This window comes from Ranitomeya variabilis, chromosome 2, assembly GCF_051348905.1.
Source record: "Ranitomeya variabilis isolate aRanVar5 chromosome 2, aRanVar5.hap1, whole genome shotgun sequence".
Classification (NCBI taxonomy): Eukaryota; Metazoa; Chordata; class Amphibia; order Anura; family Dendrobatidae; genus Ranitomeya; species Ranitomeya variabilis.
This window is the reverse complement of record NC_135233.1, coordinates 42,432,460-42,456,924: the sequence shown is the minus strand read 5'-3', so window position 1 is coordinate 42,456,924 and position 24,465 is coordinate 42,432,460. Positions and strand designations below refer to the sequence as shown.

Below are 24,465 nucleotides of genomic sequence, written 5' to 3'. Positions count from 1 at the left end.
TTTTAACCCTAGATGCCCAGCGCCAGCCGGAGAACTACCTAATCCTAGCAGAGGAAAAGACAGTCCTGGCTCACCTCTAGAGAAATTTTCCCAAAAGGCAGACAGAGGCCCCCACATATATTGGCGGTGATTATAGATGAAATGACAAACGTAGTATGAAAATAGGTTTAGCAAAATCGAGGTCCGCTTTCTAGATAGCAGGAAGACAGAAAGGACACTTTCATGGTCAGCAGAAAACCCTATCAAAACACCATCCAGAAATTCCTTTAAGACTCTAGCATTAACTCATAACACCAGAGTGGCAATTTCCGATCACTAGAGCTTTCCAGACACAGTAACGAAACAGCAGCTGTGAACAGGAACAAAATGCAAAAACACACAAGGACAAAAGTCCAACTTAGCTGGGAGTTGTCTAGTAGCAGGAACAAGCACAGAAGGCTTCTGATTACATTGTTGACCGGCAAGAAACTGACAGAGGAGCAAGGTTATATAGCGACTCCCACATCCTGATAGGAGCAGGTGAACAGAGGGGATGATGCACACAAGTTCAATTCCACAAGTGGCCACCGGGGGAGCCCAGAATCCAATTTCACAACAGATCAGGTATGCGGTTAGTCCAGTTTCCACCTCCCTAGAGCAGTATTTATATTTTTGTTATCTTGCCAGAATATCAGAGATCCTCTGCCATTGGGATCATAACATTTACCCCCACATATGGGGTATCAGCGTACTCAGGAGAAGCTGCACAACAACTTTTGGGTCAAATTTCTCCTGTTACCCTTGTGAAAATAAAAAATTGCTTGCTAAAACATCTTTTTTGAGGAAAGAAAAATGATTTTTTATTTTCACGGCTCTGCGTTGTAAACTTCTGTAAAGCACTTGGGGGTTGAACGTGCTCACCACACATCTTCCTTGGGGGGTCTAGTTTCCAAAATGGGGTCACTTGTGGGGGGTTTCTACTGTTTAGGCACATCAGGGGCTCTGCAAACGTAACATGATGCCCGCAGACCATTCCATCAAAGTCTGCATTCCAAAACGTCACTACTTCCCTTCCGAGCCCCGGCATGTGCCCAAACAGTGGTTTACACCCAGCTATGGGGTATCATCATACTCAGGAGAAACTGGACAACAACTTTTGGGGTCAAATTTCTCCTGTTACCCTTGGGAAAATTAAAAAATTCTGGGCTAAAAAAAATATTTTTGAGGAAAGAAAACACATTTATTATTTTCACGGCTCGGCGTTATAAACTTCTGTGAAGCACTTGGGGGTTCAAAGTGCTCACCACACATCTAGATAAGTTCCTTTGGGGGTCTAGTTTCCAAAATGGGGTCACTTGTGGGGAGTTCCTACTGTTTAGGCACATCAGGGGCTCTGCAAACGCAACGTGATGCCCGCAGAGTATTCCATCAAAGTCTGCATTTCAAAACGTAACTACTTCACTTCCGAGCCCCGGCATGTGCCCAAACAGTGGTTTACCCCCACATATCGGGTATCAGCATACTCAGGAGAAACTGGACAACAACTTTTGGGGTCCAATTTCTCCTGTTACCCTTGGGAAAATAAAAAATTGTGGGCTAAAAAATCATTTTTGAGAAAAGAAAAATTATTTTTTATTTTCATGGCTCTGCGTTATAAACTTCTGTGAAGCACTTGGGGGTTCAAAGTGCTCACCACACATCTAGATTAGTTCCGTGGGAGGTCTAGTTTCCAAAATGCGGTCACTTGTGGGGAAGCTCCAATGTTTAGGCACACAGGGGCTCTCCAAATGCGACATGGGGTCCGCTAAAGATTGGAGCCAATTTTTCATTCAAAAAGTCAAATGGCGCTCCTTCCCTTCCGAGCCCTGCCGTGCGCCCAAACAGTGGTTTACCCCCACATATGATGTATCAGCGTACTAAATTGGACAACAACGTTCGTGGTCCAGTTTCTCCTTTTAGCCTTTGGAAAATAAAAAAATTGTTGCTAAAAGATCATTTTTGTGACTAAAAAGTTAAATGTTCATTTTTTACTTCCATGTTGCTTCTGCTGCTGTGAAACACCTGAAGGGTTAATAAACTTCTTGAATGTGGTTTTGAGCACCTTGAGGGGTGCAGTTTTTAGAATGGTGTCACTTTTGGGTATTTTCAGCCATATAGAACCCTCAAACTGACTTCAAATGTGAGGTGGTTCCTAAAAAAATGGTTTTGTAAATGTTGTTGTAAAAATGAGAAATCACTGGTCAAATTTTAACCCTTATAACTTCCTAGCAAAAAAATAATTTGTTTCCAAAATTATGCTGATGTAAAGTAGACATGTGGGAAATGTTATTTATTAACTCTTTTGTGTCACATAACTCTCTGGTTTAACAGAATAAAAATTCAAAATGTGAAAATTGCAAAATTTTCAAAATTTTCGCCAAATTTCCATTTTTTTCACAAATAAACTCAGAAATTATCGACCTAAATTTACCACTAACATGAAGCCAAATTGTCACGAAAAAACAATCTCAGAATCGCTAGGATCCGTTGAAGCGTTCCTGAGTTATTACCTCATAAAGGGACACTGGTCAGAATTGCAAAAAACGGCCAGGTCATTAAGGCCAAAATAGGCTGGGTCATGAAGGGGTTAATTACTCTGTGCAAACACTTCATGTCTGCTCTCCATCAGATAACCTGCTTCAATTACCCATTCACAGCTCAGGGTGCTGACAGTGATCCAAGACCCCCAACCTTTCATCTGTAGAACTCATAATCACACTAAAGACAGACATAATCATACTGTCCTGCAGAATAAAAGTTAACAAATCATTTATATAGCATGGTGAATGCTATGAAAACAAAAACTGTCAAAATTACATTTTTTTTCAGTCCTTTAAACAAATAGAAAAAAATAGAACTTTTTCAGTACATTATATATAATCCAAATTTATGCTGTTTAAGTGTAGAATTCATGTTGCAAAATAACAAGCCCTCATAGAGCTATGTCAACGGGAAATAAAATAAAACCAAATGCAGAGATAAAAAAAAAAAAAAATTGAAATAACCAATAATAAAGGCTACAGAAAATATCTGCAGCAGCTTGCTTGATTGCCTGGTATTACAGTTCAACACATTCTCTTGATTTGGTACCGAACTGTAATAAATGCCAAAAGTTTATTTCAGTCCAACATTAAAATATGACACATGACTATTCTCCCTCCGGTATATATGTCCCTGTGTGAGGAGCAAACGGCAACGCGTTTCGATCCGAAGATCTTTATCAAAGCTTTGATAAAGATCTTCGGATCGAAACGCGTTGCCGTTTGCTCCTCACACAGGGACATATATACCGGAGGGAGAATAGTCATGTGTCATATTTTAATGTTGGACTGAAATAAACTTTTGGCATTTTTTACGGAGCTGGAACTCAACTTCCTTTTTTCCTTGGATTACACTCGATTTCCTGCGGCGGAGTTCCGTGCACCTGCGTTCATCAACGGTGAGCTGGCATACAAACCTTTTTCTTTCTTACCGAACTGTAATACCCTACCTAACCCACAGATCGGGATGGCGCTGTTTCTGAAAAAAAAATTTTTTTTATTTTTTTCCAAAAACTTAATAATATAGGAAAATGAAGGGTGAAATAAAAAAAGAATGTGAAAAACAATGCGGCGTAGAAGTCTATACATAGCAGTCGGCGTTTTTAACAATACCTACACATCGTCTCAGTATCCATTTCAGAATAATAATAATAATGCTGGGATATTCTCTCCATAGAATAATGTATAGCTGTGATTGGCACCCTCATTAGAATGTCACTTAGTTATGCGGTGACAAAGAATAACGGCGTTTTCTTTCTTGGTAAGTCATTCATCGGAGGACAATGTAGCATAATTCTAGAGCCGCTTTTCAGTAAGAGTAGAAGAATATTAAGTGCTAAAATTATAACATGCTCATTGAAGCAAAGTTGTACACTGTAAAGCACCCCAGGACTATAGTCGGCTGATTTTATTTGCTGCTTTCACAAGTCTACCATTCTATTACAGAGGGAAAGGAAAAATAAAAATCATAGTGATTTTTCGACTATATGGGGCCCAAAACTGACTTTCTGAATTATTATTCTTTCTTAGCTACTGCTGCATTCATACAGCATATTTCACCTTAAAGCAGGTAATCTGTCACCACAGTTCACAATATCAATTGTATACATTATTAAATAGACCTGATCGGGATAGTATACTTATGGATGAATATTCATGATATTAAAATGAGCATTTCACGAGTCCAGCTATAAAGTCAGAGATCTCAAGTGTATTCAGTCGCCACTCACCTACCTAGCCTAAATGACAGATGCAGATTGTACTAAGAGGTATGAGATCTCAGCAGGGAGGAGGGACACTGAGGAGCTCTCAATCAGGCTGGGTAGGCCGAGTCTTAGTAGTAGCAGGGAAGAGGGACACTGAGAAGGCAATGTGGGTGGAAAGTTAATGGAATTGTCCGGGACTTTAACATAGACTGCCTAATTTTAGGATAGGTCACCAATGTCTGATCAGTCGGGGTGCAACACCCGGCATCCTCGCTGATCACCTTATCTTGGTGTCAGCGACGACCGGAACTGCTCAGTTGTGGATCCGGACAGCGCCGTTGACTGTATAGTGGTTGAAGCCGAGTACTGCACATCTGCTACTTATTCAAATCAATAGAGGGTGGAATGTGCAGTACCCAGTTGTGACCACTATTCTGTCGACGGCGCTGTGCTGTGCAGATCCACAACTGAGCAGTTCCGGCCGCCACCAACAGTGGGAAGGCTAATCAGTGGGGGGGCTGGGTTTCGCACCCCCACTGTCATGGATCCCAATGGCTGGGGATCGCACTGGACAAGCAAAATAACATAAATAACGGACGAGCTCTAGGGTGATGGAACCTGGGCTGACCGCTGCCCTACTCCTGACAAACACAACTAGAAATAGCCAGGGAGCGTGCCTACGTTGATTCTAGACGCCACGCGCCAGCCTAAGAGCTAACTAGCACTGCAGAGGAAATAAAGACCTAGCTTGCCTCCAGAGGAATGAACCCCAAAAGGTATAGTTGCCCCCCACATGTATTGACGGTGAAATGAGAGGAAGGCACGCACATAGAGATGAAAATAGATTTAGCAAAATGAGGCCCGCTATAACTAGAAAGCAGAATGATACAAAAGGGGTCTGAGCGGTCAGCAAAAAACCCTAATCAAAAACCATCCTGAGATTACAAGAACCCATGTGCCAACTCATGGCACATGGGGAGAACCTCAGCCCACTAGAGCTACCAGCTAGCATAGAGTCATAATTAGCAAGCTGGACAAAAAAACCAAACAACTAAAAAACAGAACTTAGCTTATCCTGAGAGATCTGGGTGCAGGTAGTCAGGAACCAAACTGAGCACATCTGAGTACATTGATAGCCGGCAAGGGAATGACAGAAAAGCCAGGTTAAATAGGAAACACCCAGCCTCTGATGGACAGGTGGAAAGCAGAGACCGCAACCCACCAAAGTCACCCAGTACCAGCCGTAACCACCAGAGGGAGCCCAAAAACAGAATCCACAACAGTATCGTCGGTTCATTACTAATTTTTCCAGTGTTGTTAAACCTTTGACTGATTTGACTAAAAAGGGTGCTGATGTTGCTAATTGGTCTCCTACGGCTGTGGAGGCCTTTCAGGAACTTAAGCGCCGGTTTTCTTCTGCTCCTGTGTTATGTCAACCAGATGTTTCACTTCCTTTTCAGGTTGAGGTTGATGCTTCCGAGATTGGAGCGGGGGCGGTTTTGTCACAGAGAAGTTCCAATGGCTCGGTGATGAAGCCATGTGCGTTCTTTTCTAGAAAATTCTCGCCCGCCGAGCGCAATTATGATGTGGGTAATCGGGAGCTTTTGGCCATGAAGTGGGCATTTGAGGAGTGGCGTCATTGGCTTGAGGGTGCTAGACATCGTGTGGTGGTCTTGACTGATCACAAAAATCTGATTTACCTTGAGTCTGCCAGGCGTCTGAATCTTAGACAGGCTCGTTGGTCGTTGTTTTTTTCTCGTTTCAATTTTGTGGTTTCATACCTGCCAGGTTCAAAGAATGTGAAGGCAGATGCTCTTTCCAGGAGTTTTGTGCCTGACTCTCCTGGAGACTCTGGGCCTACTGGTATCCTTAGGGATGGGGTAATATTGTCCGCCGTCTCCCCAGACTTGCGACGTGCATTGCAGGAGTTTCAGGCGGATAAACCTGATCGTTGTCCACCAGAAAGACTGTTTGTTCCGGATGATTGGACCAGTAGAGTCATCTCCGAGGTCCATTCTTCTGTGTTGGCTGGTCATCCTGGAATATTTGGTACTAGAGACTTGGTGGCCAGGTCTTTTTGGTGGCCTTCCTTGTCAAGGGATGTGCGCACCTTTGTGCAGTCTTGTGAAGTGTGTGCTCGGGCTAAGCCTTGCTGTTCTCGGGCCAGTGGGTTGTTGTTATCCTTGCCTATCCCGAAGAGGCCTTGGATGCACATTTCCATGGATTTTATTTCAGATCTCCCTGTCTCACAGAAAATGTCCGTTATCTGGGTTGTGTGTGACCGCTTTTCTAAGCTGGTTCATTTGGTACCCTTGCCTAAGTTGCCTTCCTCTTCTGAGTTGGTCCCTTTATTTTTTCAGAACGTGGTTCGTTTGCATGGGATTCCGGAGAATATCGTTTCTGACAGGGGATCCCAGTTTGTGTCTAGATTTTGGCGGACGTTTTGTGCTAAGATGGGCATTGATTTGTCTTTCTCGTCTGCATTCCATCCTCAGACGAATGGCCAGACGGAGCGAACTAATCAGACCTTGGAAACTTATTTAAGGTGTTTTGTTTCTGCTGATCAAGATGACTGGGTTGCCTTTTTGCCACTGGCCGAATTTGCCCTTAATAATCGGGCTAGTTCTGCTACTTTGGTCTCTCCTTTCTTTTGTAATTCGGGGTTTCATCCTCGTTTTTCCTCTGGTCAGGTGGAGCCTTCGGATTGTCCTGGAGTGGACGTGGTGGTGGACAGGCTACATCAGATTTGGAATCAGGTGGTGGACAATTTGAAGTTGTCTCAGGAGAAGACTCAGCAGTTTGCTAATCGCCGTCGCCGCGTGGGTCCCTGACTTCTTGTTGGGGACTTGGTGTGGTTGTCTTCTCGTTTTGTCCCTATGAAGGTCTCTTCTCCTAAGTTCAAGCCTCGGTTCATCGGTCTTTATAAGATCTTGGAGATTCTTAACCCTGTATCTTTTCGTTTGGATCTCCCAGCATCGTTTGCTATTCATAATGTGTTCCATCGGTCGTTATTGCGGAGGTATGAGGTGCCCGTTGTTCCTTCGGTTGAGCCTCCTGCTCCGGTGCTGGTGGAGGGAGAATTGGAGTATGTTGTTGAGAAGATCTTGGATTCTCGTGTTTCCAGACGTAAACTCCAGTATTTGGTTAAGTGGAAGGGTTATGGTCAGGAGGATAATTCCTGGGTGGTCGCCTCTGATGTTCATGCGACTGATTTGGTCCGCGCCTTCCATAGAGCTCATCCTGATCGCCCTGGGGGTTCTCGTGAGGGTTCGGTGACCCCTCCTCAAGGGGGGGGTACTGTTGTGGATTCTGTTTTTGGGCTCCCTCTGGTGGTTACGGCTGGTACTGGGTGACTTTGGTGGGTTGCGGTCTCTGCTTTCCACCTGTCCATCAGAGGCTGGGTGTTTCCTATTTAACCTGGCTTTTCTGTCATTCCCTTGCCGGCTATCAATGTACTCAGATGTGCTCAGTTTGGTTCCTGACTACCTGCTCCCAGATCTCTCAGGATAAGCTAAGTTCTGTTTTTTAGTTGTTTGGTTTTTTTGTCCAGCTTGCTAATTATGACTCTATGCTAGCTGGTAGCTCTAGTGGGCTGAGGTTCTCCCCATGTGCCATGAGTTGGCACATGGGTTCTTGTAATCTCAGGTTGGTTTTTGATTAGGGTTTTTTGCTGACCGCTCAGACCCCTTTTGTATCATTCTGCTTTCTAGTTATAGCGGGCCTCATTTTGCTAAATCTATTTTCATCTCTATGTGCGTGCCTTCCTCTCATTTCACCGTCAATACATGTGGGGGGCAACTATACCTTTTGGGGTTCATTCCTCTGGAGGCAAGCTAGGTCTTTATTTCCTCTGCAGTGCTAGTTAGCTCTTAGGCTGGCGCGTGGCGTCTAGAATCAACGTAGGCACGCTCCCTGGCTATTTCTAGTTGTGTTTGTCAGGAGTAGGGCAGCGGTCAGCCCAGGTTCCATCACCCTAGAGCTCGTCCGTTATTTATGTTATTTTGCTTGTCCAGTGCGATCCCCAGCCATTGGGATCCATGACACCCCACCAATCAGATATTGATGACCTATCCTAATGATAGGCCATCAATATAAAAGTCTCGGACGACCCCTTTAAACTTTTGAAAAGGATTGTACAGCCAGTCAGACATGGAACTCCCATCTCAGGGGGTCTGAAAATTAAAGAAGGAATGAAGACTGCAGATATCAATTTTTTTAAATTAAAACTGACTACTAACATATGTAAAAATTATTTTTTCCACGCAAAAGGTGTCTATAACCTTAAAGTGGTATCCCCAACTTATTACCACCTTAGAAAATATCTATTAGATGCAGGCCTTACCTCTAGAACCCATACCAACTTCCAGACTGGGGTACCCCAAGCCCCAACCTGTATCATGATGTACTAAAAAAGGTAGGGACACATGCAGAAAAAGTCAAGGAACTCATATGATCATATGATCCTTTAAGTTAAGGAGCTTAACGAGACTTCAGAAGAGTCATCTAAAGATGATCATGTCATGTTTCGCTGCTGGAACTGTAAAAAAATAACTGTTATCTGTGGGGGAAAACTGGGCATGAAGTTTTTGAAAGTCCCTTGGGGAATTAAATATTATATTTTCCCCATTATAATCAATGGGATATTCATATGATTCACAGACATGTTTCGTGTTGCAATTAAGATTTTGTGTATCCTTTGTGACAAAGTCACTGGCAAAGTACTGGAGGGGAGATATGTTTCACTGAGGCTATTAGCTACAGTGATTTGAAACCTGAAAGTTTTCCCCATCACACTAAGTGCTGAGAGGTGTTAATCGGCCATTTTAAGGGCAAGGTTTTTACCTGAACAGCTAAAGAGAGGGTGGGAGGCTGTTCACCATATCTCCTCTACTTGGTGGGGTTTAGATGGTAAATAGTCAGCCTACTGAGACATTCTGTGTTCAGTATGCCTGGAGAGGCTTAGTCCAGAGTGGTGCTCGTGAAACTGAACCGTGTGTTTTTTTGGTAACCCTGAGCGGGTGGATCTCCGCAGCCATACGGACTATATAACCAATTTGTTTTGCTCTCCTGTTTTGCCCGAAGGGCCGTGTTTATTTATACTTTGCACTGGTTTATGCCACATGTATATAATAAACCAATGGAATATTTAAAGAGACAGTGTTCCTGTGTCTACCTCCGTGTGCAGCCGAATAAGCCGATCCTCCACAGTTGGTGCTAGAAGTACAGGCAATTTCCCCGAGAAGCACGTGTGATGGCTGTGGACAAACCACATGTCCTGGGTGAATCCAGGAGGCTGCCGCCGGAACTGTGGGCGGAGATGCTGGCCCCCTATCTAACCGACGAGCCCCAAAAGGCTTATTGTGACCTGGCCTTACAGGATGCACAGGAATATTCCAAGCTAAAAACTGAGATACTGGCATGCTCAGGGGGTGAATATGTCTGTCCGAGTTCAAAGGTCCACCACTAGGGGGGGGGGGCCTGAGGTCCTAAGGGGTTGCTGAGGGGTAGCCAAAGGCTGCTGATAAAGACTTGCTCTGCTGGAGATATCACGGTCATGGACACATTGGTTTATTAAATACATGCGGCATAAACTGGTACAAAGTAAAAATAAACACAGCCCTTCGGCAAAACAGGAAAGCAGAACAAAATGATATATAGTTTGCATAGCTGCGGATATCTGCCCGATCAGGGTAACCAAAAAAACAGACAGTTCAGTTTACTATAGACACGACAACCACTCTGGAGTTATCCTCTCCAGGCATACTGAACACCAAATGACTCAGAAAGCTGACTATTTAACTTCTAAACCCCACCCTGGGGAGGAGATATGGTGAACAGCCTCCCATCCGCTCTCCAACTGTTCACTTAAAAACCTTGCCCTTAAAATGGCCGATTAACCCCTCTCAGCACTTATTGTGCTGGGGAAAACTTTCAGGTTTCAAATCACTGAAGCTAATAGCCTCAGTGAAACATATCATCCCTCCAGTACTTTGCCAGTGACTTTGTCACACCTTCTACGGTATTACTGCTGGATTTGCTGATGCACAAATGTGTTGTAAATGTTTATTTCATCTGTGCACAGAGATGTCTTTATGCAAAAGCAAATCATTTTCTTCAATATTTTATTTATGAATGTAATTCTTTAAAGGGGCCATCCACCTCTGAATTAAAAAAAAAAAACAGTCAGCAGGCTAAAAAATAATGAAATAAAGTATACTCACCAACACATCAGTGCCGTGGCATAATTGGCTGCAACAGTCACATGTCCCTATGACTGGAACAGGAAGTACTATGACCGGAAGTGGGAGCTGGGCAGGGTTGGACTATGGGGAACTGGGGGAATCAGTAAATTGAGTATATTTTATTTTATTACTTTCTGTCATGCTGGGTGATTTTTCTACAAAACAAATCAGGGTTGCACAACCCCTTTAATTTTACATAATTTCTACAGTGTGGAATTGTAGATGGAATTAAGATGATCTAACAGCCAGTATCACTCTTACTACAGAGATCAATATGAGTAATCAATAGACAATTGGATTACAACAAACAAAAACCTTTTTTTGATGGACTATTTCTGATCGAACAATTGGAAGTCCAGTTTTCCATATAGCACATTTCTCTCAATATTAAAAGAAATAGAAACCATTGGTGATGGCGTTCTTCCGGAACTTTCAGCAGAACATCAGTCTTCCATCCATGTCTTCCATTGCGAACACTCTGAGTAATGCCGTGGACGGTTTGGCCAGTGCTGTTGAAGAGGTCAGTTACACTGTGGCAGACTCCGTTACGGAGCAGGTTACGAGTATGATACACGTACTCCGTACAGACGAGGAGGGAAATCAAACGAAAGGGGCTAATGACAAAGACGAAGGTCAACTAACTCAAAATACTCAAAATACTACTTATGGAAGTAATCCGGATTTCGTACCCATAGACATAAATGAACATGAATCAAGTGTGAATACGGTTACAACCCAACTGAGGTCATCGGAAGGACGCAAGAGGGAAAGGAATCGAAGGCATGACAACATTCACGATTACAGTAGTCATCATGAAGATGCAGAATTCATGCATGATAGTAGTGACTTACCAACATCGGAGAGAAGACAATATGATCATTCCAGGGAGATGAAAGAAGACACGGTTCCTGTAAAAGGAAATCAAGACAATTTGTACAGTGATGGACACGGATATTGTCAAACCACTGAAGGACCAGAAAGAAGAAGGAAATCCAAAAAGACAACTCAACAATCCAATGATTATAAAGAAAGTGACCGTGATCCCAGAGAACTTGGAAAAACAAATGATTTTAACAGTCAGGGTTCAAAAACATTGAGGTCAAGATCACCCAGAAATAATCACTCATCATCTCCTCGGGTTAACAGAGATAAGTTCTCAGAGGAGAACGTGAAACAATCAAAGCACCGTAAACTTCCAAATCTTAATCAGATTCATGGTGACCAATCCAAAAAGCAGAGGAACCATTGTGAAGATCCTGGAGAATATTACATAAGGAGTGATGAAAGTCCCTCCAGCAGAGTTAATGAAAGCAGAGACAGAAGAACGAAGGACAAGAAACCGCGAAGGGGAAAGGAAAGAGATGTAGACATCTCTGAAGACAAGAAAGGGCGACATAAAGGTACACTGCTCTTCAGCACTTTCTGACTTGCAACGACTCTTCTCTACTGTTCTGCAATTCTTTTTTTTCCCAAATTTTGTCACTTTCTGACTTTACTATTTTAGTTTTGGTGAACAATATGAAGTTGAAATGTTCATTTTCTTGAAGGTTTCTGAGTGGGTCTTCAATTTTCACTAGAATTTAATTGATAATCCTCATATTTTCTTATCGAACTGCTCTCTTGGATTACTTGTAAATTGTTTTGGAAATTGTTGAAAATATCAAAATATATTTTTTTTAATCTGGTTTGATGGACACCTCTAAAATGGTCATATACATATATATCATATACTGTACATTTATATATAAATCTCAAAAAATGAGATTTTTGCCATTTTCCTATACAATTTGTGACCTAGAGCTTTTTTTGCTTTCTGATTTCTTGCATGGTTTAGATTTGACTTGAGATTGTGTACATTTTAGTTAAGCAAATACAGCTTATGCCTCCTGAAAGTATATTTTATTGACCTACTGACCAGCCCTGGCCTGGGATACAATCCACACCAGTATTTGACATATTGGCATACTTGGCAAGCTTTCTAGCTTGATGCCTTTGAGGTTAATAGTTGCGCCCACTTTTCTACTTTTGAGGTACCGTATATACTCGAGTATAAGCCGACCCGGGTATAAGCCGACCCCCCTAAATTTGCCACAAAAAACTGGGAAAACTTATTGACTCGAGTATAAGCCTAGGGTGGAAAATGCAGCAGCTACCGGTGAATTTCAAAAATAAAAATAGATGCTCCATACCGTTCATTATGGCCCCATAGCTGTGCCATATAGTGCTCTGCACCGTTCATTATTGCCCCATAGCTGTGCCATATAGTGCTCTGCACCGTTCATTATTGCCCCATAGCTGTGCCATATAGTGCTCTGCACCGTTCATTATTGCCCCATAGCTGTGCCATATAGTGCTCTGCACCGTTCATTATTGCCCCATAGCTGTGCCATATAGTGCTCTGCACTGTTCATTATTGCCCCATAGCTGTGCCATATAGTGCTCTGCACCGTTCATTATTGCCCCATAGCTGTGCCATATAGTGCTCTGCACCGTTCATTATTGCCCCATAGCTGTGCCATATAGTGCTCTGCACCGTTCATTATTGCCCCATAGCTGTGCCATATAGTGCTCTGCACCGTTCATTATTGCCCCATAGATGTGCCATATAGTGCTCTGCACCGTTGATTATTGCCCCATAGCTGTGCCGTATAGTGCTCTGCACCGTTCATTATTGCCCCATAGCTGTGCCATATAGTGCTCTGCACCATTCATTATTGCCCCATAGCTGTGCCATTTAGTGCTCTGCACCGTTCAGAATTGCCCCATAGCTGTGCCATATAGTGCTCTGCACCATTCATTATTGCCCCATAGCTGTGCCATTTAGTGCTCTGCACCGTTCAGAATTGCCCCATAGCTGTGCCATATAGTGCTCTGCACCGTTCATTATTGCCCCATAGATGTGCCATAGAAAGCTGTGCTGCTGCTGCAATAAAAATAATAAAACACATACTCACCTCTCTTGCTTGCAGCTCCTCAGCGTCCCGTCTCGGCGTCTCTCCGCACTGACTGATCAGGCAGAGGGCGGCGCGCACACTATATGCGTCATCGCGCCCTCTGACCTGCACAGTCAGTGCGGAGAGACGCCGGGAAGATGGAGCGACGCCCGGCGTGTGGAACGTGGACAGGTGAATATGACATACTTACCTGCTCCCAGCGTCCCGCTCCTTCCCCCCGGACAGCTGGTCTTCGGTGCCGCAGCCTCTTCCTCTATCAGCGGTCACCGTTACCGCTGATTAGAGAAATGAATAGGCGGCTCCGCCCCTATGGGAGTGGAGTCCATATTCATTTCTCTAATGAGCGGTCCCATGTGACCGCTGAACAGGGGAAGAGCTGCGGCACCCGGAGACCGTGTGACGGGCAGGGGGAGCGCCAGGATCGCCGGGACTAGGTAAGTATGCCTCAGCGCCCTCTCCCCCTCACCCGCCGACCGTGACTCGAGTATAAGCCGAGAGGGGCACTTTCAGCCCAAAAATTTGGGCTGAAAATCTCGGCTTATACTCGAGTATATACGGTATATGCTACTTTTTTTCAGGTGGGCAAACTCACCTAGTTTTTCAAGAGGAAGACACTGTTTTTCTCTGGCATTTTGTTATCCTGGGGCTTTCTTTTTTAAATGTTTAGGTCTTTTACAGCTTTTGTGGCCGTTTCTTAGAATTCACACAACGTATTTGTGGCATTTTTTTTGTTTACTGGTATTTTCTGGATGTGTTCTTAAAAAAATAAAAACTCCTTTAGACAATGAATAAACCACTAGTGTTTTTTGAAAAAAAAAGATTAAAAAGATGAGCATCTTCCCGATGTCTTTTGAGCCATCCCATTGACTTGTCTTGCAAAGAATAGAACACCTAAAGTATGTTCCAAATAATTATTTTAACCACCTGGCTTCTTTGGAAACCTGAAGCAGTTTAAAGGCGCTGAAAGGATTGAGCATAAGAACAGCAAGTCACTTTTTAGAAATGCATAGGTTCATTCTTTTGAGTGTAGTTTAGCTAGTGCTTTTTCAGGCGGTTTTCAGAGCACGTGTCGGAGCGGACCTACCTGAAAAAGAATGTTGTGTGCACATATCCCAAGAGGGCATGACTCCTTGAAGCCCATTCCATTTCTGTCCATGTCCCGTTCTCTGCCTCCTTGGATGTCCCAATGGATGCCAAAGGACAAAAAAGCTCTTGTTCTAGTAGTTTAGAACAGAGATTTGCCGAGTCATCCAGGAGTCCGGGAAGTCTCCCGTTATCTCAGGAGAGTTGTCAAGTATTCATATTGGTTCACTATAAAACACAGATTTCCAACACTAATTTTAGGACCAAATTGCAGCTTTAACAGTCGTCCAATTTGAACTTTCCAATATTGTATTTATTATTTTACTAGGGCGAGACCTCCATGGTTCATCATCAGAAAGTGAAGATGAAGGCCTGGCTAAATACCATGAGGCAAAAAGCCGGCTGCATGGCTCTAGACCTGCCTCAGACAAGCAACAAAACTACATGTGGGAAACCAGGCAGAAGTACAGCCCGCTGTCTGCAGAGTATGACGGGTACAGCAGCGAAGTGTCTGCGGATGAAGGTAAGAAGTCACATTTTATATTCCTCCTGCCTGCAATTTTGGGAATGGGAAGGAGCCTCATGAATCTGCATCATTCTCATGATATCAGAATAGGTTTTGTGTGAAAGATGTGATGAAGGTGCCTGGCTACTGAAATGAGATGTCATCCGAGTGCAGTCCAATGTTTTCCACGCACTCATTCACTTGCATGGCCTAGTGTGATACGAAAATATTTTGGCCATGTGCATGGCCCCATAGACTAACATTGGACGGCACCATGGACTAACATTGGACGGCCCCATGGACTAACATTGGACGACCACAGAGACTAACATTGGACGACCACAGAGACTAACATTGGACGGCCCCATGGACTAACATTGGACGGCCCCATGGACTAACATTGGACGGCCCCATAGACTAACATTGGACTACCACAGAGACTAACATTGGACGGCCCCATGGAATAACATTGGACGGCCCCATAGACTAACATTGGACGGCCCCACAGACTAACATTGGACAGCCCCATGGACTAATATTGGACGGCCCCACAGACTAACATTGGACAGCCCCATGGACTAACATTGGACGGCCCCATAGACTACATTGGACGGCCCCATGGACTAACAATGGACAGCCCCATAGACTAACATTGGATGGCCCCATAGACTAACATTGGATGGCCCCATAGACTAACATGGGATGGCCCCATGGACTAACAATGGACAGCCCCATAGACTAACATTGGATGGCCCCATAGACTAACATTGGATGGCCCCATAGACTAACATTGGACAGCCCCATGGACTAACAATGGACAGCCCCATAGACTACCATTGGACGGCCCCATGGACTAACATTGGATGGCCCCATGGACTAACATTGGATGGCCCCATAGACTAACATTGGAAGGCTCCATAGACTTAACATTGGACGGTCCCATAGACTAACATTGGTCCGAGTATGATCCGATGTTTTGTCGAATCGCAGTAACACCTAAAATACGCTCGTCGCTATATTGGCAAAACAACTAAATATTCTTTTATCCATGAACATTCACTTTAATTATCCCTCCACAATTACATTCCCTTTATTGATTATCTTTTTTTGGTATGCATTTATTTTTTTTGTGTTGTGACTTTATTATGGTCTTTGTCTTTAGCCATGATATCATTGTGCTTAATATTTATCTCTGCACTGTGACATTACCGTGTTTAGTTTCTCTGCACTGTGTCATCACTGTGTATATTATCTCTGCACTGTGACATCACTGTGTATATTATCTCTATACTGTGACATCACTGTGTATATTATCTCTGCACTGTGTCATCATTGTGTATATTATCTCTGTACTGTGACATCACTTTGTTCATTATACCTGTACTGTCATTATTGTGTATATTATCTCTGTACTGTGACATCACTGTGTTTAGTATCCCTGTACTGTGACATCACTGTGTGTATTATCCCTGTACTGTGACATCACTGTGTTTAGTATCCCTGTACTGTGACATCACTGTGTTTTTTTCCCTGTACTGTGACATCACTGTTTATTATCCCTATACTGTGACATCACTGTGTGTATTATCCCTGTACTGTGACATCACTGTGTTTATTATCCCTGTACTGTGACATCACTGTGTTTATTATCCCTGTACTGTGACATCACTGTGTATATTATCCCTGTACTTTGACATCACTGTGTGTATTATCTTTAAACTGTGACATCACTGTGTGCATTATCCCTGTACTATGACATCACTGTGTGTATTATCTCTGCATTGTGACATCGCTGTGTGTATTATCCCTGTACTGGAACATCACTGTGTTTATTATCCCTGTACTGTGACATCACTGTGTTTAGTATCTCTGTACTGTGACATCACTGTGTTTATTATCCCTGTACTGTGACATCACTGTGTTTATTATCCCTGTACTGTGACATCACTGTGTTTAGTATCTCTGTACTGTGACATCACTGTGTTTATTATCCCTGTACTGTGACATCACTGTGCTTATTATCCCTGTACTGTGACATCACTGTGTGTATTATCCCTGTACTGTGATATCACTGTGTTTAGTATCTCTGTACTGTGACATCACTGTGTGTATTATCCCTGTACTGTGACATCACTGTGTTTATTATCCCTGTACTGTGACATCACTGTGTTTAGTATCCCTGTACTGTGACATCACTGTGTTTAGTATCTCTGTACTGTGACATCACTGTGCTTATTATCCCTGTACTGTGACATCACTGTGTGTATTATCCCTGTACTGTGACATCACTGCATACCTCCCAACCGTCCCGGATCCCGCGGGACTGTCCTGATTTTGACAGCCAGCCCCGGGATCCCGGGCGGGACACTAATGTCCCGTGCCTAGGGCAGGGACAATGCAGGGGGCGGCACCTGAGTAGCTTAGGTTTGTGGCTGTTTTTTTTTTCTTATACATGCTGGGTCTCCTCCCGACCGATCCCCCCCCCCCCCGCCCCCGCCCCCTGTGTGTGCGGCGCTGCGCTGCCACGCTGAGGCAGAGAGCCAGCAGCGATCAAGATGAGAGGTCAGCGACTCACTTCCTCCTGTGTGTGCACGGAGCTCCGGCGTCTCCTGCTCTTAGCTGCTATCCCGGCAGAGAAGGAGAGATGGGGGAGGTGCCGGGACAGTGCAGAGCTGTGAGCAGCCGGAGAAACTGAAGAGCTGCAGTACACATGGACAGATCAGCCGCCCCTGCACCACAGAGGAGATTGTGTGTGTGTGATGTGTGTGTGTGTGTGTGTGAGATGTGTGATGCTGCATTTGTGTGTGTGTCATGTGTGTATGAGGTATCTGGTGTGTGTGATGGCTGGGTGTGTGTGATGGCTGGGTGTGTGTGTGTGATGGGTGTGTGTGTGTGATGGATGTGTGTGTGTGATGGGTGTGTGTGTGTGATGGGTGTGTGTGTGTGATGGGTGTGTGTGTGTGATGGCTGGGTGTGTGTGTGTGATGGCTGGGTGTGTGTGTGTGTGTGATGGCTGGGTGTGTGTGTGTGATGGCTGAGTGTGTGTGTGTGTGATGGCTGGGTGTGTGTGTGTGTGTGATGGCTGGGTGTGTGTGTGTGTGATGGCTGGGTGTGTGTGATGGCTGGGTGTGTGTGATGGCTGCGTGTGTGATGGCTGCATGTGTGTGATGGCTGCATGTGTGTGTGTGTGTGATGGCTGCGTGTGTGTGTGATGGCTGCGTGTGTGTGTGATGGCTGCATGTGTGTGATGGCTGCGTGTGTGTGTGTGTGATGGCTGCGTGTGTGTGTGTGTGTGTGTGATGGCTGCGTGTGTGTGTGTGTGATGGCTGCGTGTGTGTGTGTGTGATGGCTGCGTGTGTGTGTGTGATGGCTGCGTGTGTGTGTGTGTGATGGCTGCATGTGTGTGTGATGGCTGCGTGTGTGTGTGTGATGGCTGCGTGTGTGTGTGTGATGGCTGCGTGTGTGTGATGACTGCGTGTGTGTGTGATGACTGCGTGTGTGTGTGATGACTGCGTGTGTGTGTGATGGCTGTGTGTGTGTGTGTGATGGCTGCGTGTGTGTGTGTGATGACTGCGTGTGTGTGTGATGGCTGTGTGTGTGTGATGGCTGCATGTGTGATGCATTTGTGTCAAAGCTGCATGTGTTTGTGAGCTGCGTTTGTGATGCTGCGTGTGTATGTGTGATACTGTGTGTGTGATGCTGCATGTGTGTGAGCTGCGTGCCTGTATGTCATTATACAGTATGGAGAACTGTGGCCATAATACAGTATGGAGCATCATGTGGGGTCATTATACAGTATGGAGCATCATGTGCAGTCATTATACAGTATGGAGCATCATGTGCGGTCATTATACAATATGGAGCATCATGTGCAGCCAGTATACAGTATGGAGCATCATGTGTGGTCATTATACAATATGGAGCATCATGTGCAGTCATTATACAGTATGGAGCATCATGTGCGGTCATTATACAATATGGAGCATCATGTGCGGTCATTATACAGTGTGGAGCATCATGTGCGGTCATTATACAGTATGGAGCATCATGTGCGGTCATTATACAGTATGGAGCATCATGTGCGGTCATTATACAATATGGAGCATCATGTGTGGCCATTATACAGTATGGAGCATCATGTGTGTTCATTATACAGTATGGAGCATCATGTGCAGCCAGTATACAGTATGGAGCATCATGTGCGGTCATTATACAATATGGAGCATCATGTGCGGTCATTATACAGTATGGAGCATCATGTGCAGCCAGTATACAGTATGGAGCATCATGTGCGGTCATTATACAATATGGAGCATCATGTGCGGTCATTATACAGTATGGAGCATCATGTGCGTTCATTATACAGTATGGAGCATCATGTGCGGCCATTATACAGTATGCATGCGGTCATTATACAGTATGGAGCATCATGTGCGGTCATTATACAGTGTGGAGCATCATGTGGGGCCATTATACAGTATGGAGCATCATGTGCGGTCATTATACAGTATGGAGCATCATGTGCGGTCATTATACAGTATGGAGCATCATGTGCGGCCATTATACAGTATGCATGCGGTCATTATACAGTATGGAGCGTCATGTGTGTTCATTATACAGTATGGAGCCTCATGTGTGGCCATTATACAGTATGGGGCATCATGTGTGGTCATTATACAGTATGGAGCACTGTGTGGCCATATTTTTTTGTTTATAACTATTGTATATGAAACAGTGTGATCAGCAGTGCTAAATGGGTGTGCTTGGGACGTGGATATGGGTGTGACTAATTATGAATGGGTGTGGTCAGAGGCGTGGCCTAAAATTTGCCGCGGCGCGCTTAGCGCGCCGCAAACTTTGTCCCTCTTTCCCATCTTCAAAAGTTGGGAGGTATGTCACTGTGTTTATTATCCCTGTACTGTGACATCACTGTGTTTATTATCCCTGTACTGTGACATCACTGTGTTTAGTATCCCTGCACTGTGACATCACTGTGTGTATTATCCCTGTACTGTGACATCACTGTGTTTAGTATCTCTGTGCTGTGACATCACTGTGTTTAGTATCTCTGTCCTGTGACATCACTGTGTATATTATCCCTGTACTGTGACATCATTCTGTTTATTCTCAGTACTAGGACATCACTCTGGTATATATCTCTGACCTATGACATCATACTGTTTACTATCTCTGTATTGTGTCATCATTGTGTGTATCTCCATATTGTGACACCATTGTATGTAATCTTTGTACAGTGACATCACTGTTTTTGTTATTTCTGTACTGTGACCTCACAGTGTTTATTGTCTCTGTACTAAGACATCACTGAGTTTAATATGTCTGACCCATCCCATGACTCACATTATTATCCATGTACTGTGACATCACTGTCTGTTATCTTTGTATAGTGACATCACTGTGTTTATTATTCCTGTACTTTTATTATCCCTGTACTGTGACATCACTGTTATTCTCTGTGCTAGGACATCACTGTGGTTAATATCTCTGACCTATGTCATCATACTGTTTACTGTCTCTGTATTGTGACATCATTGTGTTTATTATCTCTCTACTGTGACATCACTGTGTTTATTATCCCTGTACTGTGACATCACTGTGTTTAGTATCCCTGTACTTTGACTTCATCATCTGTTATGTATGTACTGTGACATCCTTCTGTTAAATATCCCTGACTCATAACATCACTGTGTTTATTACCCCTTTACTGTTACATCACCTTGTTTATTATCTCTGTACTGTGACATCACTGTGCAATAACCCTTTCTTAAAACTTCACATTATTAAGAGCTGTGAATATACCACACATTTTAATTTTATATTATTTACGTCATGCCATTATATCACTGTGGTTCTTAGGTTTGTTTCTACCGAACGACCAGCGGCGGTAAATGACCGCTCTTATCACAGCCTGTTTACACAGGCAGACGGCGGTGATGCGCTCAGAACGATCTGTAGTAGACCGCTCGGCGCCCATAGGATTGTTCCCGGCAGCTCGGGTCCTTTAGCAGAAGACTATTCACCTTCGAGAAAGGTGATCATTTCACCCTACAAACAATCACTTTGCTCATTCACCGGTTGACCGCCAGCCTGTTCACACTGAAATGAACTTGCTTAAGAACGTTCGGTCACCGTAGTCTTTCAGTGTAATTGCACCTTTAGTCATTAGCGTGACGTCACTGTGTGAAAAAAAACCTTCACAGTGTTTCTTGTCCATTAACAGTATCATTATTTGTTAATTGCACCAATATGCAAGGAGGGCGGTCTTTAGTGTGGGCCCATCGGCAGATTTTCCGACAGTGTGATGGGCCAGTCTGACCCTTCCGGTACATGTGAACTTTCCTTTACAGGGAAGAATACGCTGTCGTGAGTACATCTGTATGTTGGTACTGGTGCAACTTCAAGAGCCTAGGCTTAATGTATACGAACATTAATTATTTACATGAGATATCAAAGATAAAGCCGCGGATTCCCTGTCAATCGGTGATGTATATAAGCAGCATATCCATGTGTGACATCCAAGGAGGGAACTGAGAAATAATGATGTGAGACTGGGAAAGGATGTAAGAGACTGCCACTCACGCCGTCCACTTTTATTTGTCTGCGGCTTTAATATGCAAATTACACGCAAATATTGATTGAAGGATTGCCGTCATCCATGATGATTTGAGTCAGAACCAAAAGGATGGAAACGCCAATTAATTTATTTGAAATGCATAACATTGAACCCCTGATAGATTCATTTTTACCGCCGTCAGTTTTGTTTATTTTTTTTTTTGCTGTATTAAATTGTTAAACAGATATAAGCTTATTTTTTTCATCAGGATCCCTTTTATTTACAGTATAAATGGCAAGAGTAACCGCTGTTTTAATATTTGTTTTCTTTTCCTAAATCAGTAGAACATGCGAAAATAAGAAATTGTGTGATTTATCATATCAGAGAAATCTTCTTCTTTCTCCTCCTGGACCGATTATTTATTCATTCTCAATAGTCTGAAATCACTGGTAAAATCAGTAAAGGCAAATTTTGACATTACTGATATAGGAGATGACAGTTGGTGCTCATAAAGTTCTATGGAGGGGGAGGAGCTAGTGACAGCCACAAACATTCCGCTGCAAGTTCTCTTGAAGCATCAGTTACAGTTTAAATTTTAACTGTCGTTTGAGGAGAACTTGCAGCGGAGTGTTCGTGGCTGTCACTAGCTCCTCCCCCTCCATAGAACTTTATGAGCACCAACTGTCCTCTATCTCTGTAATGTGACATTCTGTCTTCGCTGAATACAGATTTTACCCATGAATTGAGAGTGAAAGATCAATCTAGATGGAGAAAGAAGCAGATTTCTCCGACAAGATATATTACAAAGTTTCTTACTTTCATGTGAACTGTGAAATAAAAATTAAAACGATGTTTACTCTTTAAATTTTTCACACCTTTTTTTTGCGACAAAATAGACTTGTGCTTAAAGGATTTATCTGTGACTATTTTTCTTTTACTATGTTCCTAAAAACTAACAGGCAAATATAGTTGCTAACTACCTGCCTGTTCTACCCAACGCCGGCACACAGAGGTCACCTACTGCTCCTTCCCGACGATTCAGCTGCTGAACGTCAACAGAGCACCTCTTCATCTTCCGGGCTGCTCTGTCGACAGAGTGTGAATGCCGACATCATGTTGATTGACAGCCGGCTCCTACACAATTAGACAGCAAGGAGCCGGCTGTCAATCAGCATGACATCGGCTGTCAATCAGCATGACGTCAGCAGTCACGCGTCGTCAACAGAGCAGAGTGGGAGAAAAAACGTTGTCCTGTCGACATGATGTCAGCAAAATTTGCTGAATCACCAGTTTGTCACTCCCATAAAAGTGAAAAGAGCATCACGGAGTTCGGGACTCCTGTTGTTTGGATCAGTGGTGGTCCACCCTCGTCGATCATACATTATTATATGTAATTATAAAAAGAAAACCCCATAAAGGCAGAAGATTCACAATAACTTTTGGTTATACACCTGTTGTGGTATTGGGAATGAATGGAACAGTGATCGAGCATGCTCACTGCCGATCCATTCTAACGGGGAAAAAACCATCTCCGTTCTGATGATCAGTGCAGGTCCCAGGGGTCGGACCCCCCTGATTAGTAAGTTGATGCACGGACTGGCCGGCGGCCCCCAAACCCGAGCGTCACAGGTGTATAGAAATATATGAAGCAGTCGCATTGGAGTTGGGAATCCGAGCTTTGCATTCCGATCTCGGTCCAGTTTATATGGCCATCTGACTGTATCCTTAGGATAAGTCATCAATATATCAGATGAGTGGGGGTGCGACACCCGGCACCCCACTGATCAGCCGTCACAAGTCCCACAGCGCCATACACTGTGCAGTGGCCATTCCCAGGTACTGCAGCACAGCTTCTATTCACTTCATTCTTCAAAATTCAAATCCTGGAAAATCCCTTTAAGGGATTAAACGAGGCAAAAAAAAAAAATGTGATACAGATGGGCAAATCTTTAAAAAATTCTCCAAAATTTAAATCTAGATTTTTTATTTTTTTTGATAATTTTGAATTTAGAATTTTTCCCTAATTGCATGATCTCTGATGGTAAGCTTTATATTCTTCATATGCTGTGGTTGGCATTAAATGTAGAGATTGGTAACATTGACAAAAATGTTGTATTTTGAGATTTAATATCGATCATAATATATAATCCTCCTCTCTCATATTCCTATTTTTCTCCCATTCCCCATCTACTAGCTTCTTCCATTTCTTGTGTTATCTCTTATTGCTTTCTCATGGTTTTATATTACTGTATGTTGTTTTTTTTTTACCATCTTCACTTTTTAAGATTATTTCAAGCTTGAAATATTTCATTAAAAAAAGAGATTTCACTTCTTTTCTCTTTGCCCGTCTTTCTGCACAGGAACGCTGTAACTGCAGCACTTGCTGAATGATTCCTCTAGATGGCCTTATAAAACTTCCTTTCACATAGGGCCATTAGCGCAGCAATGATTCCCTTATACCTCGTCTTTACGGAAGCAGGGGAACGCTCGCACACTTATATTCATCGCAGGGTAATAGTAAGGCCATCCAATACCAGGCTCTGCAATCCCGTAATGTCTCGTATTAGTTACTTTTACATTGTAATAAATGTGCCTATTTGCCTTTATGTCTTCTTCGTACGGAAAGAAATTGGCATTTTTCAAGAAAAGGTTTCATATTTGGAATATAACTTTTCTGAGACTAGGAGTAAAATAAGCCCTGACCTTCTGAATGTCAATGTATTTTGTGCACTAAAAACGTTAGAAAAATATCCATGTATTCTACACGCCACTATGTATATAACAGAAAATTCAACCAAATCCACCAGGATCTGATGACCATCTAATCTGCATCCTGATTCGGG

At 43.5% G+C, this 24,465-nt stretch overlaps 1 protein-coding gene across 6 annotated transcripts in view; it reads left to right on the top strand.

Moving 5' to 3' along the window:
- Positions 1–24,465, top strand: part of SYT14 (synaptotagmin 14) — a 203,785-nt gene that overhangs the window by 90,428 nt on the left and 88,892 nt on the right. For 4 of the 6 annotated variants that reach the window (XM_077282332.1, XM_077282331.1, XM_077282334.1 and 1 more), the window contains exons 1-3: positions 3,769–3,819; positions 10,773–11,906; positions 14,872–15,066. In XM_077282332.1, coding sequence (XP_077138447.1) covers positions 10,919–11,906; positions 14,872–15,066 — 1,183 coding nt within the window. In that variant the 5' untranslated portion in view covers positions 3,769–3,819; positions 10,773–10,918. Of the gene's footprint in view, positions 1–3,768; positions 3,820–10,772; positions 11,907–14,871; positions 15,067–24,465 lie in introns of those variants that run through there. The other 2 variants (XM_077282335.1, XM_077282336.1) reach the window with 1 other exon arrangement.